Below are 19,492 nucleotides of genomic sequence, written 5' to 3' on the forward strand. Positions count from 1 at the left end.
GACCCTGAGCATTTGCACATTCGCTGATCTTTATCATTTAAAGCTAACGTCATCTTTAATGTGAACATCACTTTAAGACAAAAACCAAGGTGCACTTTAATGATTCTGTCCTTAGATGAGAACCCACGTGATCGTTGAGGAGGAATGCGGCTGAGTAGGGAGTCAGGATGGCGGTGTAGATGACCAGCAGCAGGATGAGCCAGTCCCACACCGCCTTGAAGGGGCTGTAGTGCAACACCGTCCACTTGTGGATGCGAGGAGCCTGCAGCTTGTACTCCGGCAACACATCTGCACCCAGAGACAGCACCTGTGTCGGGAGAGGAAGACAGAGAGGGGGTGATCAGACACTGAATAATTGAACACACAGAACATGGGAAGAGACAAGAGGAAGAAGAAAGGGCATTTGTGTGCATGTGTGTGAAGGGCTGAGAAAGTATGGAAAGAAGAAGGAAAGTAAAGAAACAAACGTGCACACATGTACACACACCCCGAGCATATACACAGTAACAGAGCCAAACCACAGAAGATGATGAGAACGGCTCTCATGACTCTTTCCAGGCCGCCCTCCCAGGCAGCCTGTGTCCATTACACACGTTTATAATAGTGCAATGCAAAGATATGTGCACAGAAACCCATGTAGCAAGCTCACGCACACATAATCCAAAGCTATGATTCCAGTCACATTTCCCCGTGGCGCTGACACAAATGCTTCGACACACGAGCGGCGTGTGACATGGAGTCACGTGAAAGCACAACACTCCAAACACACACAGATCCTTTTCCTCTCTCATCCCTGTCTCCCACAAAAGCACTCCAAGGATGGAATCTCGGGAGTTATGGTGCACTTCTAAGTAGCTTTACTTGCAGTAATGTATTCAATCGTCTGGGCTGCATTCTGCCCGGAAGAGAGCAGGAATGAATCAGTATAAAGAGGCATTAAAACAGCCTGCCTGTGTCTCTGCCTAATAGAATCACACAGTGAACAGCAGTGCTGAAAGCAGGGGCCTGACTTTTGGAGCTGTGTAGTGTAGCCACACAGACACCTGCGACGATCAGCATTAGGTTGGTTGGCTTGACAACCGATGCTTTGATCTTACGTGCATCACTTTTATATAAATACAAAGTGTGATCAAAAAGCATACCCGATGTAAAACTGGCCACTATTCCTGCGAGGCTGGCCCTTTGTGAACTCCTGTTGTGTTCCAGTCCTTCTGCTACGCTTGGATCGCTCCCATTCGGACCACTTGTGATTTGAATTCACATATAAGAGTGGAAACATAAACTGACCTATTTTTCATGTGGTGGTTCGACACTGGTGCAAGAGCTAGGTCTCTAGCTACAACTCATTCACTGGAAAGCACCACAGTGTCCAAGGCCGAAGACGGTAAATCCGTTGCTGATGTCTTTTGACGCTCAGATTCATTAACCAGGCTCTTAATTTGCTACTAACATGTTAAAGGAGTCATTCAAAGGTTTTTCACACTGCACACCATTTACTCTACAACACACATGTTGGACAAAATAGTCAGTAAAAGAAAACAAAGCAGTTAAAATGAAAACTCGCTGAAGCTCGTCTGCTTGCTAAAGGTCAGCTCCGTTTCCTCGCAAATCACAGATCACAGCTAATCTCACAGAGTGAAAGCAGAGACGGTGGCAGTTTGTCTAGCGCGCTAATTTTGCCATCAGTCTTGCAAGACTAGAGATTCATCCACAGTGCACATGCTTCACCAGAAAAAGGAGCTCTCAGATTATTAAGCTACAGCCACACAAGACAAGCGTTCTTCTAGAGACAAGTTGTGGGCACAAGATGACTTTGATATAAAGTACAGATGCAAACAGGTGAGGAGGTTTATTACAAAATGCAGGAGAGACATTGCTTTCACTTTAATTTATGTCTGTCTTTTGGGCAAGCAAGGCAAGCACTGCTTGCCGCTAAATTGTCAGTGTTTTTTTCTGCATTTGAATAAAACACTGCAGTCGATATGAAACAGGTAATATATTATACATTGTTTGCCTCCCATGGCTGTGTAACATATTTTGCTCTAGCTGGCTCTATTAGGCAGTGAAGTGTGGCTGTTTCGTAGAATCCTCTATTTCATGAACTATTTGTCATTTTTGTCCAGAATGTAATACCTATAAGTTCTAACAGGTGTGTGTTTATACTGTGAACATGCGGATGTTCCGATCCATGAATACGTGCGAGTCATTCATTACTGCATTAGTACATGAGAACGTCGTACTAGTGGGTTGGAGCTTTTAAACGGAAACCATCATTACTGCAACAGGACAACTGTTCTGGTAGAAACATTGTATACAGACAAAACAGTAACAATAAAGTAAAAACAAAATTATTCTCATATAAATAAGAGTAAGGCAAACCAAATGTGAAGAAATAAAGCAAAATAATAAATAAAATAGTACAGTCTGCTCTTTGACCTCCTCTCACCTCTTCGTTTTCTCCCAGTGCTCCACTGAGCTTTCACTACTCTTCTACACTCAGTGTTCCGGTTTCCTCCTGGCCTCCTGCTGACCTGTTAAATCTTTCGTCTTTTCTAATTGCATCTTTTTGTCCCTGTCCACTATCCAGCAATCCTTGCTCCACCTTTCCACTTCCTTTTCTTCTTCCCCAGCAGGCCAGTCACATTTCACACATTTGTCCTGTAAACTATTACCGCTCATCCTGCCTGGACCTTTCTTTCTTCTCTGGTTCAAATCTCTGGCTTTTCATTCCTGTATACATTCTCTCGTCCTCAGGAGCCTCGAGGCAGCTTCCTCTTTCATGTTTCCTTCATACAGAGTTACAGTTCAGGATTTCCAAATAACTTTCGATTTCAATTAAGTTAATGGTTTTACCCTCACTCACTGACTTGAAACGTTTGTACACTAGGTTTGGAAAAAAGGTTTTGGCATATGCCATATTTTCCGCTCTATAAGGCGCACATAAAATCTACAGCGCGCCTTATAGTCCGGTGCGTCTTATGTATGAATTCTGGTTGAATTCCGATTTTAAAAATCAAATCACCACACCTTTTTTTTTTCCCTCTCTCTCTTTCTATTTACAAACAAGGGATGTTTCCACATTCTCTCCACCCGTCTAAACGAAACACCCAGCGTACATCATTAGAAATACACACACAATTATGGGCATGCTGAGGTTTGTCACATGGAATGTAAATGGAGCTGGCACCAGAGGAAAGAGGTTAAAGATATTTAACCAGCTTAAAAAACTACAGGCAGATGTTGTTTTATTACAAGAAACTCACAGACCTGTCACAGGTTTAAACGAACTTAAAACACCTGAGTTTCCTAACGTGTTTGCAGCCGGTTATAATTCTAGACAACGGGGAGTAGCAATTTTAATACATAAAAATGTTAATTTTACAGTACTCGATACAGTTATAGATCCAGAGGGTAGATTTCTAATTATTAAACTATCAATATTGAACAAAAAACTATGTATGGTTAGTATATATGGTCCAAATGTTGATGAACCCTCATTCTTCCACGGATTTTTTAGTGCACTCTCTGAACACCTTGATTGCACACTCATTCTTGGCGGTGACCTCAACCTTGGACTAAATGAAGACATGGATAGGCTCAACACAACAGGAACTCAGCGTAATTGGCAGTCCACAAATATAATCAAACAGTATATGAACGACTTTGGTCTTTGCGATGCATGGCGCTCTCTTCACCCCACCAGTAAGGAATATACTTTTCTCTCGCATGTTCATCACTCCTACTCTCGTCTGGATTATTTTTTGGTCAGCAGCTCACTGCTGAGTGACATTTCAGACACTGAGATTCATCCTATAGCTGTCAGCGATCATGCTCCTGTATCTTTAACACTAATGCACAAGAATAATACTACGCCAAGAAAAAACTGGAGATTTAATATATCACTACTTAAAGATGAAGACTTTATTAAATACTTTAAAAAGGAATGGACTTCATATTTAGACTTTAATGACACTCCCGGAATATCTGCTTCTGTTCTATGTCAACAATTGACAGAGTACTCAAGACAAATGAAATCCACATGAGCAAATGGCCCTGCTAGCAGCCATGGATGCAGCATGTGACGACATCACAGCAGGGTCCTGCAGAGGATGGATTCGCCACTCCAGGAGATACTTTCCTCGCTGCATTGCGAGGGATAACATCTGTTGTGATGTAGATGAAAATATGTGGCCAGACAGACAGGAACGTCTGGATGTGCCAGAATGATTTACTGTACTGTTACATGTGCTGTTTATTGTTCACATTAGTGCACAGCTCTACCAAATGGGTGATTTTATGTTTACATGTATTCTACAGTGCACAAGTGACTGTAGCATATTTTTCTTTTGCACAATTCTGTAGGATTACAAACACTTCTACACAATGGAAATGTGAAACGTACGTATTCAGTGTCTCAGTTACTCCCAAGACTCCCATAACATCTACAGTGACTTTACTGCACATTTCAGATGGCTGTACAGGTAGGCCATAGTGCTGTCGTCAGCATTTTCAGGTGTCACCAATTGTTTTTGCAATGGGAAACACTGAAATTATAAACTGTCATAGTGGAAACATGACAATGCCATTTGACTATCTTGTTCATAAAGATGGTGTCAAGACTTTTCATTTTGATGGCACTGACAGTTTCATTGACATGGATACTTGCTTTTGAGGTATGGATAATCAATTCTGTGCATGTGACGTGCTTTTGCAGGCTATCCACTAGGTTTTGCAGTTTGCACTAATTGTTTTGGGAAATGCACTAACTGCTGTGCAAATGTTAATGGTGTTCTGAGAAACGCACCAAAGCGACTGAGAAAAACTGTAATAAAAAAACACAATTCCTTATACAAAGACTTCGCTTGCAGAATTTTGAACACAGTAACAAATCAGGTCGATTTCTAGCTAACCAGCTAAAAATAAATAAAGAAAAAACAACTATATGTGCTGCTAAAGATTTATCGGGGAACACAATATATGATCCTGGAAGAATAAACAACATTTTTAGGGATTTCTATGAAACTTTATACTCACCACAAATAAACCCATCAAAAAATGAAATTGATCTGTTCCTTGACAACGTAACTCTTCCAAAATTACTAGACAGTCAAGCAATGGAACTGGATTCGCCACTGACGCCAAGTGAACTCCAGGAAGCCCTGATAAGTATGCCCAATAATAAGGCTCCAGGTCCAGACGGCTTCCCTGCAGAATTCTACAAAGAATTCTGGATAATTTTGGCACCAGTATTCCACGGCATGTTGCAGGAAATCGAGGAAAATGGCAGACTACCACCAAATATGAATTCTGCCAACATTAGTCTCCTGCTAAAACCAGGCAAAGTCCCTTTATTTGCCTCAAGCTATCGTCCAATTTCTCTTTTAAATGTAGACCTTAAAATAATCTGCAAAGCTCTCTCAAAGAGATTAGAGAAAATGACCCCCCTCTTAATTCATCCTGACCAAACTGGTTTCATAAAAGGTAGGCACTCCTCAACAAACACTCGTAGATTACTTAATTTAATAGACTACTCATACAATAAAAACATCGAAACCATAATATTATCTCTAGATGCAGAAAAAGCATTTGATAGAGTTAACTGGAAATTTTTATTCGCAACTTTACACAAATTTGGTTTTGGAAACTCTTTCATAAACTGGATAAGAATGTTATATAATTCCCCAACAGCTCGTATCAGAACAATTGACCAGACATCCTCCAGCTTCTGTCTCCTGAGGGGCACCAGACAGGGATGCCCACTCTCCCCTTCACTTTTTGCAATTTTTATCGAACCTCTAGCAGCAGCATTTAGACAGGCTACAACAATTAAGGGCATAAAATGTAAGAACATAGAACATAAAATCAGTCTCTATGCGGATGATGTGTTGCTTTTTCTGCAAAACACACAAACCAACCTCTCTGAGGTAATTACTCTAATAAACTGGTTTTCAAGAGTTTCAGATTATTCAATTAACTGGCCAAAATCTACACTTCTCCCCATTAACTGCTCCTTCCATAATTCTTCCTCTGCCCCACTGCAATCCGGAAATATTAAATATTTAGGTATTAATGTTTCTCCTAAGCTTTCAGACTTAACTAAATTAAACCACATCCCATTTCTAAAGAAAGTAGAAGGCGATCTGACTAGATGGAAATCTTTACCCATATCACTCATGGGAAGGGTCGCCACTATAAAAATGATGATCTTGCCAAAAATAAATTACTTATTTTTGATGATCCCTAACAAACCATCACAAGATTGGTTCAGATCTCTGGATTCATATATTTCCAAATTCCTTAGTGGGGGTGGGAGGTTTGGAGTCTTCTCTCACCCCCATTCTCTGCGACCTGCTGGAGCGGGGGGGCTAGGAGGAGGAGTTGGCCATCCTACTGCGGTCTGGAGTGTGGGGCCTCCCTGCTGCTGCGGAGTCGGGGCGGTCTGCCTCTCCCCACCGCAGGGAAAAGGGAAACACCACCTGGGTCTGGGTGCAGTTCCCCCCTCCAGGGGCAAGGGTACCTAGACCCGGTTCGTAGAGTATGCTTGGGGAGTGTGATCGTGTGTACAGCGTCTCTTTATGTCTGTCTCCATGTTGGTTGAGTGTGGAGTAAGTGCATATGAGAGCATGAGGGTGGGAATGGATGTTTGTATCTGTGTGTGCCTGTATGTCTGTGTCTATATGTCAGGTTGGGTGTCAGGCGCCACCTCTCTGGGGACATCTCAGGCCCTCCAAGGTTTGGAGGCCTATCTCCACCCACCACCACTTCCCCTGCCAGTGGCGGACTCCCTCAGACATCGGTGCGTTGGTGGTTCTTTGTGTCCGGGGATGGGCGTCCAGGTACACACCGGCTCACTCCTTGGCGGCCGCTTATCGGGGCCTGGAGCCTGGGGCTCGCTCGGGCCACTTCGGAGGTGGGGTGCCCCCGGCCTCTCGGCCTGGGGCTCGGTCACTCAGGCACAGCTGGCTGCCGGCGGAGCTCACGGGCGCGTCACTGCAACTCCCCCTGGCTTCTGCTCCGCGGCTGCTGAGTGAGCCCTCATCTGGGACTCTCCTCAGCTCTTACTGGGACAGTGGCGCGGCTGCCCCTCTGTGGGTCTTCCTTGGTCTCTTGTGTTCTGGGGACCTCTGGATGTCTGGAGTTTTGATCTCCTCCATACCTGCTTCATACCCTGGAGGACGGGGCTGTGGCCCCCCCACACTCCCTAGCAGATCGTTACATGGAGAAACCTTTGGAATGCAAACATGCTGATCCACACAGGTATGCACACAGGTGTACACACGGGTATTCACAGACGCGGACTACAGCTTTCTTGGCTGCTGCCTCAAAGCACATTGTGCGCTGTCTATCTTGCGTGCTGCACAATATCGTTTATTATTTAGTATCTACTGTTATCTACTGCTAGCTAGTTTATTGTGATGGTGCCGTTTTTTTTTATTATGTTGCTCTTTGTTGTTTGCTTTCTCTTCTGTTTTTTTTCTCCATACAGGTGACCCAGGTGTTTTATTTTTTTTTGTTTGTTTGTTTTTTCTTTCTTCCCCCCCTTCTCACCGTCTCTTCTCCCCTTTGGTTTTCTTTCTCTCCCTCTCTTTCTTTCATTCTCTCTCCCTGTCCTATCCCCCAGTCATGTCTGTCCCGTTTGTAGCAACTGAAAATAAAATAAATTCATAATTATAATAAAGGTCAATCAAATGGACCAATATGGCAAGGCCATGATGATCCACTTGGTAAAATAAATCCGCTTGGCATCTTTCTTGGCCTTAAGACAACAATTCTGATGGCTAAAGATCCAAACGGGACACAAAAAAAAAAAAAAAAATCAACAATCTGTCAAAAATGTTTTAGTACGACCTTGGTAGCTGCGAAGCCGCACCGCTTGATGGATGGTCGGAGCATTACGGCTACTGTAGTGAAGAGCCACGCGGAGGAATCTGGGTCCTAAACTCCATCTCCTACAGGTCCCAAAGTCAAACGATCACTGCAGCATCACTGAGAGTTAAAAACTGTCTAAATTCTTTCATCTAATAAAATGATCAGTGTTGCTGCTTTACCAGGTGTAACAATTGAGTTTAACATCCAGGCATCCATGAAAACAGAATTTATTACATTTAACAGAGTTAGAAGTTAGCAGGAAGTTAGCTCGCTAGCTTCCACCTAAGCATGATATAGCATGTTCTGACTGAGAGATTTCTGAAAACATTCAAACGTACAGCTCTGCTATCACTTCCAACATAAATGAAGACAGGAAACTAAACAGCAGTGACGTTTGTAGGGTTACTGAAGTTGGGCTAGCTGCTATATAATGATGTGCTACGTGATCGCTAGCGACACAGCTACGTTAGCATAACATAAACACAGTGAAGCTGGAGGATGAACGCTAACTTTTTTCCACTCAATAAAAGTTAACGTGAGGGTTCCTGATGGTTAGGGACAAATGCAATCGCAGGATGCTGTAAAAGGACCAAACTTCAGTCAGGAGAACAACTGAGATAATTCATCCACAATACGAGGTTAGTCATTCATATACTGCTGCAACATGGGAATAGAGCAGTTGTGATAGAATACAGCATTAATGTCTTGATGCATTCTCAATCATCCAGGTAAGTAAATCTCCAAAAGTTGATTCTGTTCATCTGGACGTAGCGTTTTGTGGGAGAAACTTTTCATCATCATCCAGGTGACTTCTTCAGCCTCAGCTGACTTCAGGTTTCAATCTTATAAACAGTGCATTTGCATAATGACTGAAACCAGCCCACTGAAGGAACAATGGGCTGGGAGGTCAGTTCCTTAATCTTAATTATGCAAATTCTCATGACCATTGATCAACAACCACTGACCAAAACCCACTGATCAGTGGCCATGAGTACCACTCTCAGCATCAACCAAGTGTGTTTGAACTGTGTCTTCATTCCACCTACTTCACATACAAGGGTCAGTTCTACAGGCAGAAACATGGGTGTGCCATGGGCTCCCCAGTTTCACCCATCGTGGCCAATTTGTACATGGAAGAAGTGGAAAAGAGGGCTTTGCTATCCTACCCTGGAACACCACCAAGCCATTGGTTCAGGTATGTGGATGACACCTGGGTGAAAATCAAATCTCAGGACGTACCACATTTCACGGATCACATTAACTCCGTGGACCGACACATCAAATTCACCAGGGAGGATATGAAAAGTGGCAGGTTAGCCCTCTCAGACTGTGAGATTTCCATCAGTAGTGGGGGACATCTAAAAGCTGATGTGTACCGTAAACCTGCACATACGGATCAGTATTTAAGGTTTGACTCTCATCATCCACTGGAGCACAAACTGGGAGTCATCAGGACGCTACAACACAGAGCGAACACCATCCCCACTGACACAGCAGCCAGGGAGGCAGAAGATCACATCAAGAAGAGTAAATGTGGTTATCCCAGCTGGACTTTTGTCAAAGCTGGAAAGGCTCCTAAAGAAACCTCCAGCCGATCCAGGAGAGAAGGACAACTGCTGCCCAAGCGAGATCATAAGATCACCTGCAGAGTGCATTTTCAATTCCAGAATGGGCATAATTATCACCATAAATCATGTCTGAATCCTGACCTGCCCACATATGCACTTGTGTGAGCGGGCACAAACACTGCTGAATAATGCACCCACACCCACACACCCCTAGAGTTCAGCCGAGTGTCCCCCACAGCTGTGCGTCGCCTCTTGGAGTATCTTGAGGGATATTTTTAGCCATCTGTGTGAAACTGAAAAACACTGCCATGAGGACTGTTAAAAGTGCAGATGTCAAGACACATTTAAGTGCAGTTAGGGCAAAGTTGTATTTGAGGACAGCACCAGAGGGAGGAGTCTTAAAGCAAAGAGAGGAGCAGTTTACAGAGCTGTCCGCCTGTGCCACCGAGACGATTTGTTTTCCTCACTTCACCCACAACATGCTGTTTGTTCCCCACGTCGATCTAGTCGATCGGTGTAGCAGAGGCCAGCATCATTGGAGAAAGTCCTCCTTGCTAATATTCATCCCTGAAACTGACAGGATTTGTGCTTCTGACACACTGCATTTGGGGTTGACTGTGCTATATTTTCTTACTTAACTGATTGACTTGAAACTACAGACAAAATTAACTAGCTTAGACGTTAAGAGGCAAGTCGAATACAAGTGACGTGCTGACAATACACGACTCAAAGTGAAGCTCAAGCCAGAGCTCGGGCTGTCCAGTAGATTGCTTCAGTGTCAGCCCTGCTTTATTTGACACCGTGTGCTTTAGAGTGACAAGACAGGGCGAGAGATGACAAGACATAAATCAAGTTTAAAACCCTAAATGTCACATATCTGGTGTGCACCTGCTAAACCATCAAGGCTGTCACATTGTCTTTCTGCAAAGTCACGTTTCAACACAATGACAGGATACCAGAGGACTAGTCTGCTCTTACTCATAGATTTATAAAGCAACAACTACCTCTGAAGAAAGTGATGTGGAGACAGAACGATAAGGACCACGCTAAATGAGAAGAAACCCAATGCTTGACCTTCTTCTTGGTTTGCTCACAGGAAAGGATCAAAGGTAATAATGTAAAGAAAAGGGAGCCCGCCTATGAAGCCGTGCACAGCGCCAAGGACTGTGAAGGTGATGACTCACCTTTTTACAGGCAGCAAAGTTTAAATAGCTCACACTCACACCTACACCTGGGAGGTGTTCAGTACAGCTGCAGCCATAAAAAAGCTGATGACTGAACAGCGATGACACTTCCATCATTAATCTTCAATCAAATCTTCTGTCGGTGCAGAAGACTGAGCCACAGGCACCGGCACAGAGGTCGGTGCTTTGTGCAACTGGTTGACATCTCAACAACTTGCTTACACTTTATTTCACATTTAGTGAAGTCATGGTGTCATTTGAAACAGTGGAGATGGTGACGTCCTCTCTATTTTACAGAATGAAATGAAAGAGATGAAGGGAATAGCAAAAGAGAGGAATAACCTATAAGAGCGAGGCTGTGATAGTGGGACCAAGTGAGAAAGACAGAGAAGGTTAGAGGAACATGGCCAGGAGGGATGAATACACAGCAAGAAATAGCTGAAAAGTCAAAAAAATGATTAAAGACTGACAAAGTGAGCAGCAATGACAGAGCCTGACAGGGGACAGTCTGCATGACACGCAGCCATAAATGTAATTTCTATAATAAAAATTGATAGTGCATGTTCATAAACTGGAACATTTGGATCTGCGTGGCAGTTTAGTCACACAGAGGAAGAGACGAGCAGCGATGTGACGACCAGAGAGCACATGACTGTCAGGAACGTCTTGTAACTTGTAGCGATGGCGGATGATAAAAACCCAGTGACAACATAAAGTGAGGTGAGTTAAACCAGCAAGCGATTAAAGCACCTCTGAAAGGCAGAGAAGTAAATGAAAAAGTTTCTCAAGCTGAGAGTCTCTGCCTGTGACCAACTGTCAGCTGCAGGCGCACGTAGCAAGTGAACTGTTGTAAACATGTGTCTGTTTATCCCACAGGATCGTTCTGCTTCCAGATTTAACTTCTTATCTATAAGCATAATAATAATGGATTGCATTTATATAGCGCTTTTCGGGACCCCTCAAAGCGCTTTACAATTCCACTATTCAGTCACTCTCACATTCACACACTGGTGGAGGCAGCTACAGTTGTAGCCACAGCTGCCCTGGGGCGCACTGACAGAGGCGAGGCTGCCATATCGCACCATCGGCCCTTCTGGCCACCACCAGTAGGCGGTAGGTGAAGTGTCTTGCCCAAGGACACAACGACCGAGACTGTCGGAGCCGTGGCTCGAACTGGCAACCTTACAATTACAAGACGAACACCCAACTCTTGAGCCACGATCGCACGTATGTCAGTGTTTTCTAAGTAACTACAGAGGATTCTGATCTGTTACTGATCTGATCTTCAGCTAAGATTTGGTTAAAGAACATCTGATGTTGTGTAAGTCATTAAAAGATGGATATTGCACATGCTCAGTGTTGGGTGTAGCACATTCAAAATTAACATGTGACTGTAATCACACTCGTCTTTGCAGTAATGCATTATGTGTTTCCATGCGTCACAAAGGTTCTTCAGTTCTCTTTTGTGCAGGTAGGAGGACATTACTTGCTAACTGCTAACACAACTTTGACTGTGAGCAAGCATCTGCACAGGCAGCATGCTAACACAAAGCTAGCCAAGAAGCCAGAATGATGCTGAAGCTGAATGAACGCTGAGCTCCGCCCACCAGCCAGAACTTGATCTTCAACAGGTAATAAAGGCAGTGATGAACAGTTTCCACCTGTGCATGTCTCTACAGTAGAATCAGTGTTGCAATGGCTTTAAAGTTATTAATGTTCATTACAAAGAACCAGTATGGACATGGACCCTCAGTGTCAGACTGCGTTCACTCTTCTAATACTTTTCTGTTTGCTTTAATGTCAGTTTGTTGCTAACTCATTGGCCAAAACCTAATCTTTAAAAAAATCCAAAAGTGACATCAGACTACAATATCGTCCAATCCAATGCTTCAAGTGTCTGCAGCTGCGATGCTTCCAAAACCTCTGCAAACATGGCCGATATGTCGTGACAAGAAACTGGTCAATATTTTATACAGTCAAACACTGCTGCTCATCCATGCCCATACTCGGCATTAGAAAAGAGGCCGTTCAAATGACAGAAGCACATTAAAATTTCACAGCGTTCATTTTCTACTGTAAACAGAAGAGCCAGTGAACCACGAGCACCGAGGCAAGCACCAGCTCATCGGCTTGACACCCGTTTAATAATGCAGAATCAAATCATGTCTATTTGTGCACATAGCTCCTGTTGGGTGGCTGACTCTGCTGAACTGCACACCAATGAGACGCACACACTGCCTGAGATTTCATCCGGAGCTCAACAAAAACATTTCGATTCACCGACTGTCGAAGTGCAACGATGCAGCTTGCTGCTGGAGGATAGAGATACACGGGGTGCTAATGCATCACATCATTGCTACATATACATATTCTAACAAAAGTCCAACCAAAACCAGATTATTAAAATTAGATACAGCACAAATATGGGAACACACCACGCAGATAGTGAATGATCTGCAGTTTGTATCCTGTGACACGTAAAGAGAGCCTGGCTTTTAATGTGTTTATCACAAAAGGCAGCAGTCTGTAATCTTGGCAGACTTAAGGTACTAAAAGATCCAAAGTATAGAAAGAAACACACAAACACCCGTGGACACATTTAAACACTAAGTTTACTTTGTTTAATTTTTTCTCTGCCTTATTCCAACACTTACGTTTCAAATTGAGGGCTGGAGGACTTTCTTTTTCATTTACAGCATCAGCTTGTGCACACATAACCACATAAGGTTCTGACACTGGCCCGAAGCTTTTATCTTTCACCAAAAGACCAGTGTGATATTATTAGCTTCAGCCTGCTGATAAGTGCAGTCGGTGGACAGAGTCGCCTTTTCACGCAGAACACTCGCTGCTGTTTGGACAAGACAGCGTGAAAGCTCTATTGTAGTGAAATATAGATGAACACATGTATTTTAGAGCCACAGAAATGTGGCTAAAACACAGTGTTGGAATGTTAACTTTAGTGCTGTCACATCCAAAGACATGTAGCAGCTTGTAAAACGCACAAGAGCAACTCTCACTGAAAGGTTGTTACTTTCAAAGACGAACAAACGAGTGCATCTACAAGGGAAAAGGAACTCATGTAACTGATAAAGTCTTCTTCAAGTAACTCCTGTGTCCTGTGTGTAAAGGAGTTAAAAACAAATAACTGCTAAATGAAATAAATGTAACTGTAATCAGTTACTGAGAAAATAAAATGAATTTAAATGTAGAATACAGGAGTCACTCTGTTGCTTTACAGTCTTCTGGTATATTTCCTGACAATTGCAACAAATAATAACGAGCAGTAGCTACATCGACACAGACTCATGCATGCGGGCAAAATGCACTCCGATACTGAGCACTGAATTAAATTTGTTCTCCTGTCTTAATCTATCCTGGCTGTTTTCTGCCTGTTAAATTAAGGCTCTAGGCAATCTGAGTCTATCATCCCTGCAACCAGCTGACCAAGACAAGAACCTCTTTCTTTGCTGGAAATCCAACAGTCCAGTAATTTCCTTGTGACACCGTAAAACAATCAAAACACGAGTACATAGAGGAAAGCTTGTTTATCTGCAGAGAAAATACGGATAAAATATTCAGCTGCTCAAAGTGAAATGTCTGCAGCAGATAGAAGATGGTCCAATAGAAAAGTCATTAAGAGTAATACATTATATCATTCATGTCATTTATAGCTGAGTTCAAAACCTCGAAACATTTTAAAAGGACAAGAAATACATTTAAAATGAACCTTTCTAAACGTGCATTACCGTATTTTCACGACCATAAGGCGCACTTAAAAGTCTTAGATTTTCTTCAAAAAGTGCGGCGCGCCCTATAGCGCAGTGCGCCCTGTGTGTTGTAAGGAGGACGTAGTAGAGAACACCATGAGAACGCTAAAGGGTGAAGTGCGTGCGTTGACTTTATCGCACATACCTGTCTAAAAGGACAGGTATGTGCATTATGCGGAACATCGTTGTTTTAACAACCCTGAAAATGGCAAAGAGACACGCTTACGAAGCACAGTTTAAACTGAAGGCCATCAGCTACGCGGAGGAACATGGAAATCGAGCAGCGGCGAGAGAATTTAAGATTAACGAATCGATGGTTCGCAAATGGAGGAAGCTGGAAAACAAACTCCGGCAGGTCAAGAAAACGCAGCTGAGTTTCCGCGGACATAAGGCGAGGTGGCCCGAGTTGGAGGAAAGACTCGAGCGGTGGATCATCAAGCAAAGAGCGAGCGGGAGAAGCGTTTCGACGGTCACCATTCGGCTAAAAGCAGTTTCACTAGCTGAAGAGATGAACATTGAACATTTCCAAGGAGGTCCGTCTTGGTGCTTTCGTTTTATGAAACGGTGCCATTTTTCCATCCGGACCAGGACTACGGTAGCGCAGCAACTTCCAGCGGATTATAAGGAAAAGCTGGCCATCTTCCGCTCCTACTGCAGCAAACACATCGGCGACAAAAACATCCAGCCCAGCCACATCACAAACATGGACGAGGTCCCGCTCACTTTTGACATCCCGGTGAGTCACACTGTGGAGAAGAAGGGGACCAGCACGGTAGCGATACGCACAACGGGGTATGAAAAGTCTTCTTTTACTGTTGTGCTTGGCTGCCATGCTAATGGACAGAAACTGCCGCCTATGGTGATTTTTAAGAGAAAGACTTTGCCTAAAGAGAAGTTTCCAGCAGAAATCATCATTAAGGCAAATGAAAAGGGCTGGATGGATGAGGAAATGATGAAAGAGTGGCTGAGGGAGGTGTATGTAAGGAGACCAGGTGGTTTTTTCCACGCATCACCATCGCTCTTAATCTGTGACTCTATGCGTGCCCATCTCACAGCCGATGTGAAAAAACTAGTGAAACAAATGAACTGTGAGCTTGCTGTCATTCCGGGAGGCCTGACAAAGGAACAACAACCGCTGGGCATCGGTGTGAACCGCCCGTTCAAAGTAAGGCTGCGAGCGGCCTGGGAGCGATGGATGACCGGTGGAGACCACAGTTTCACCAAGAGTGGAAGGCAGCGCCGGGCGAGTTACGCCACAATTTGCCAATGGATTGTAGATGCTTGGGCTAACATGTCTGCTGGCACTGTTGTTCAAGCTTTCGCAAAAGCCGGCATCATTTCCGAGGAGCCGCACGGCACGGAAAGTGACTCTGACAGTGAAGACAGTGAACTTGGCATGTTTGATGGAGATTTAGCGCAGCTGTTCAATTCAGACACAGAGGATGAGGACTTCGATGGGTTTGATTGATGATAAAAATGTGAGTACCAAACTTTGTTTTGCTCCTGCTTTATTTTTAAATACGCACACTTGTATGCTTGTGTGTTGTTGATGATGACGATTACCGGCAATAGAAATGTGAGTAAGGTACCGAACTCAGGTTTGCTCCTGCTTTATTTTTAAATACGCATACGGTACTTGTATGCTCCCTATGATCCAGTGCGCCTTATGTGTGTGTTAAATACAGTAATGGCACACATAACTGAGACTGCGCCTTTTAGTACAGTGCGTCTTATGGTCGTGAAAATACGGTACTGTATGTAAGGATCAATGAGACTGTCTCCTCTAAAATGTCATTAAATGACCAGAACTGTAGGTCATTTTGCACCGCTGGCATCATGAAGCACTCACGGTTTGATCTTCTATTTTATTCATTTAATAAAATGCAAGGATGCATCAACGTCTCGCATTCTTGCAGACTGTTACTTGCAGCTGTGATGAACAATTGGAGTCATTCCCTGATTTGATGATTCACTAATCGTTCAAGACTCCTCAGGATGTTTGTGTTCAGCGTGCATATACATATCAAAAGACAAAAAGCAGGAAGTACTCTTCACGGTGGCAGCTGTTAGTGGGTGGGATATATCGGGGAGCGAGTGAACATTTAGTCCTCAGAGTTGACGTGTTAGAAACAAGAAAAATGGTCAAGTCAGAGGATTTCAGCGAGTTTGACACAGGCCATGTTGCCATGGCTAGAAGACGACAGGCCCCGTGATGCTTGTGGGGAATAAAGCCTGGATGGTGTGGTCCAGTCCAGCAGACAGGCTACTGTAGCTCAGATTGCTGAAAAGGTTAATGATGGTTCTGCTAGGAAGGTGTCAGAGCAAATGCATTACAGTTGGCTAGCTGCAGACCGGTCAGGGTGTCCATGATGACCCCTGTCCACTGCAGAAAGCACCAACAGTAGGCTCGTGAGCTACTGGACCACAGAGCAATGGAAGAAGGAGCCCTGGTCTGACGATTCAGACCAAGCCACTGCTCACCAGGGGAACCTCTGACACCAGGATGCACTATGGGAAGAAGGCAAGGCAGTGTGATGCTTCGGACCATGTCCTGCCGGGAAACCTTGGTTCCTGCCATCTAAGCATTGTTGCAGACCATGTACACCCTCTCATGGAAACAGTATTCCCTGACGGCTGTGGCCTTTTCCAGCAGGATCATTTACCTTAAATGCAAACATGATTCAGGAATGGTTTGAGGAGCACAAATTTGAGGTGCTGACTCCAAATTCCCCAGATCTCAGTCCAATCGAGCATCTGTGGAATGTGCTGGACAAACAGCTCCGATCCATGGAGACCCCACCTCACAACTTACAGGATTTAAAGGATCTGTTGCTAACATCTTGGTGCAGATACTACTGCAGGGGTCGAGCTCAGGGCCACGGCCTCCAGCATGATGTTAGGTGGTCATAATGTTATGCCTGATGAGCGTATGTCACGTTTGTCGTGTTGTATCTGTGCAATCAAAAAGGGCTCCCACCATGGACGAGTGTCTCATCAGAGGTCTATCATAAGGAAACCTTGGATTATTCCATCCATTTAACATCTATCTAAGCAACCTGCATGTCTGCAGGTGTGCATGTATGTATTTATACCCATATAGTGTGAGTATGATTTGAATGGTATGAGGGCATCTGTGTGTGTTTGATATCTGCCTGCTGACAGGTTGGCTTCCTTCTTGACCTTTTTCTCTCCAGCTTTGACATTTCCCACTAAGACATAACAAAGGAGTAGATTTCTTCAGCCTCAATCTTTCTCCCTCCTTCTTCCTCCTCCTCTTTCTAACTGCAGCCTTTTGCAACAAAATTCATCAACACCATCAGCTCTTAGGTTTGTTGCTGCCTCTCCCTCGGATATCTTTGTTTCTCTCTTTCTCTCCCCGTATCTCCTTCATCGTCTCATTTTTGTCTCTCTTTTTACCCTTTGTCTTGATCTTTCTCAGCCTCCCTTCCTGCCTCCCCTTCTATTCGTCTTCAGCTCCCTCTGCCTCAGAAGGGACTTGAAATATAAATGCTGCAATGAAACAGCCACACAAGCAACTGCTGTGGGGTTGCTGACATATGCTCTGCACACACACAAACGCATAAGCCTTTAGTGTTAATCTATGACACAAGGAGACTTCAGAGTGTACTCTGAGCTTAGGTTTTTAATCTCTCGACTGTGTGTGTGTCTGTTTGAGAATCTGCTTTTATCTACAGCTATTCAAACTACAGATATGGGGAGGGGGGTGTCCAGAAACTGCAGTTTGACAAGAACCCATGCCATGAGGGGATTTAGTCGGAGTTGAGGAAAGCAGAAATCCACAAGAGACACCCCACCTCCCCTCCAAACCCCCACCGCCTTCTGGGAGACATTGTTGCCATATTAGCCAGGTTTGCAGGAATTCAAAATAATAAATAAACAAATGGCGAGCTTGATATTGTGTTCACAAAAGACGAAATATCCAACAGTGACTGCAGCGCACACGTTGTGCAGTAGTGATGAGTCTTCATGTGCCTTTAAAGGGAGCTGCATGTGATCTGAGGATGCCAGCTAGCATTAGATTCAAACTATGCAATCAGGCCACTCGAACAAAAGATGCTAGTGCGTGAAGCCACAAAAGCACATACTGGAAGACCTGTGCTATAGTCCATGTAAGTTTATACATCTAGTATAAAGCTTATTACAGGACATCATCTTTGGACATCACATGCTCTTCTGTTCTTGCTATTGAAAGTTTTGCGTATTCTCAGAAATATGAATCCAAATAGAACAATTACAGATGGAGAAAGAGCTTGGGTGGAGGTGGGCTGTTAAAGAGGCCCAGCATACCCTGTATGAGATGTGTCAGCTGATGTGGGCTGGCTGAGGGATCCTTGAACTGTGCAGAATTTTTCATGCTTGCTGGTAGTTTGATTAACTTGATATCAGCAGTGTGATATCAGCGAGGCCTCCTTTATCTTTCATCCTGGCCTTCTCCATTATGTGTGCACGAAGCATTTGATTTGTGTCTGTTATGGCTGCAGAGGAAACCTCGATGGGCGTTTGCCCATCAAATACACGTTCCTGCACTTACCCGGAGGAAAAATGTGAGTTGTATACTTGTATGACTTTCTTGCACACTTCTCATGTCAGCAGAAAGGGAAATTTGACACACAGCTAAAGTTCGATGTGATAACAATAACAAAACACTAATCTAGTTTTTCAGTCTTTGCTCTTCTCTGTTCCCTGCTTGTAGGGTACTTTAGAGAATATAGACTACAGAACATAGCACCTGCTGGATTATGAGACACTGACTTTAAAGTGACCTTGTTTGCCGTCATCCCACCAAGAGGTCAAAGAGCGAAGCAGGGCTGGCGATGCACAAAGTTTCGGTCCACTGCTCTGCATGGATGGATGGGCTCGCTGTCTACATTAGCGCTGCTCGAGCCAGCAGTTGTGTGTTGGAGGACCACAACTGTTCTGCATATGCACAGCTATCACACTGAATCACCGAGTGTGTGTGAAGACCCGAGCTCACATGTTCACAGCAAAAAGATCACCCGTTCACGCATGTTCACACGCACACAGAAATCGGCGCGTGTGAGGGTGCTTGCGTGGACGTAGTCGAGTGTTTACTGTTTCCACT

At 44.0% G+C, this 19,492-nt stretch overlaps 1 protein-coding gene across 1 annotated transcript in view; it reads right to left on the reverse strand.

Annotated features, from left to right (window-relative positions):
* Positions 1-19,492, reverse strand: part of kcnh2b (potassium voltage-gated channel, subfamily H (eag-related), member 2b) — a 278,133-nt gene that overhangs the window by 30,115 nt on the left and 228,526 nt on the right. Inside the window, exon 7 of the mRNA XM_085418034.1 lies at positions 128-307. Within this exon, the coding sequence (XP_085274160.1) occupies positions 128-307 (180 nt within the window). The remainder of the gene's footprint in view (positions 1-127; positions 308-19,492) is intronic.

The sequence above is a fragment of the Rhamphochromis longiceps genome, linkage group LG9 (assembly GCF_057381845.1).
Source record: "Rhamphochromis longiceps isolate RC_006_pf linkage group LG9, R_longiceps_female_GT1.1, whole genome shotgun sequence".
In the NCBI taxonomy this organism is placed as follows: Eukaryota; Metazoa; Chordata; class Actinopteri; order Cichliformes; family Cichlidae; genus Rhamphochromis; species Rhamphochromis longiceps.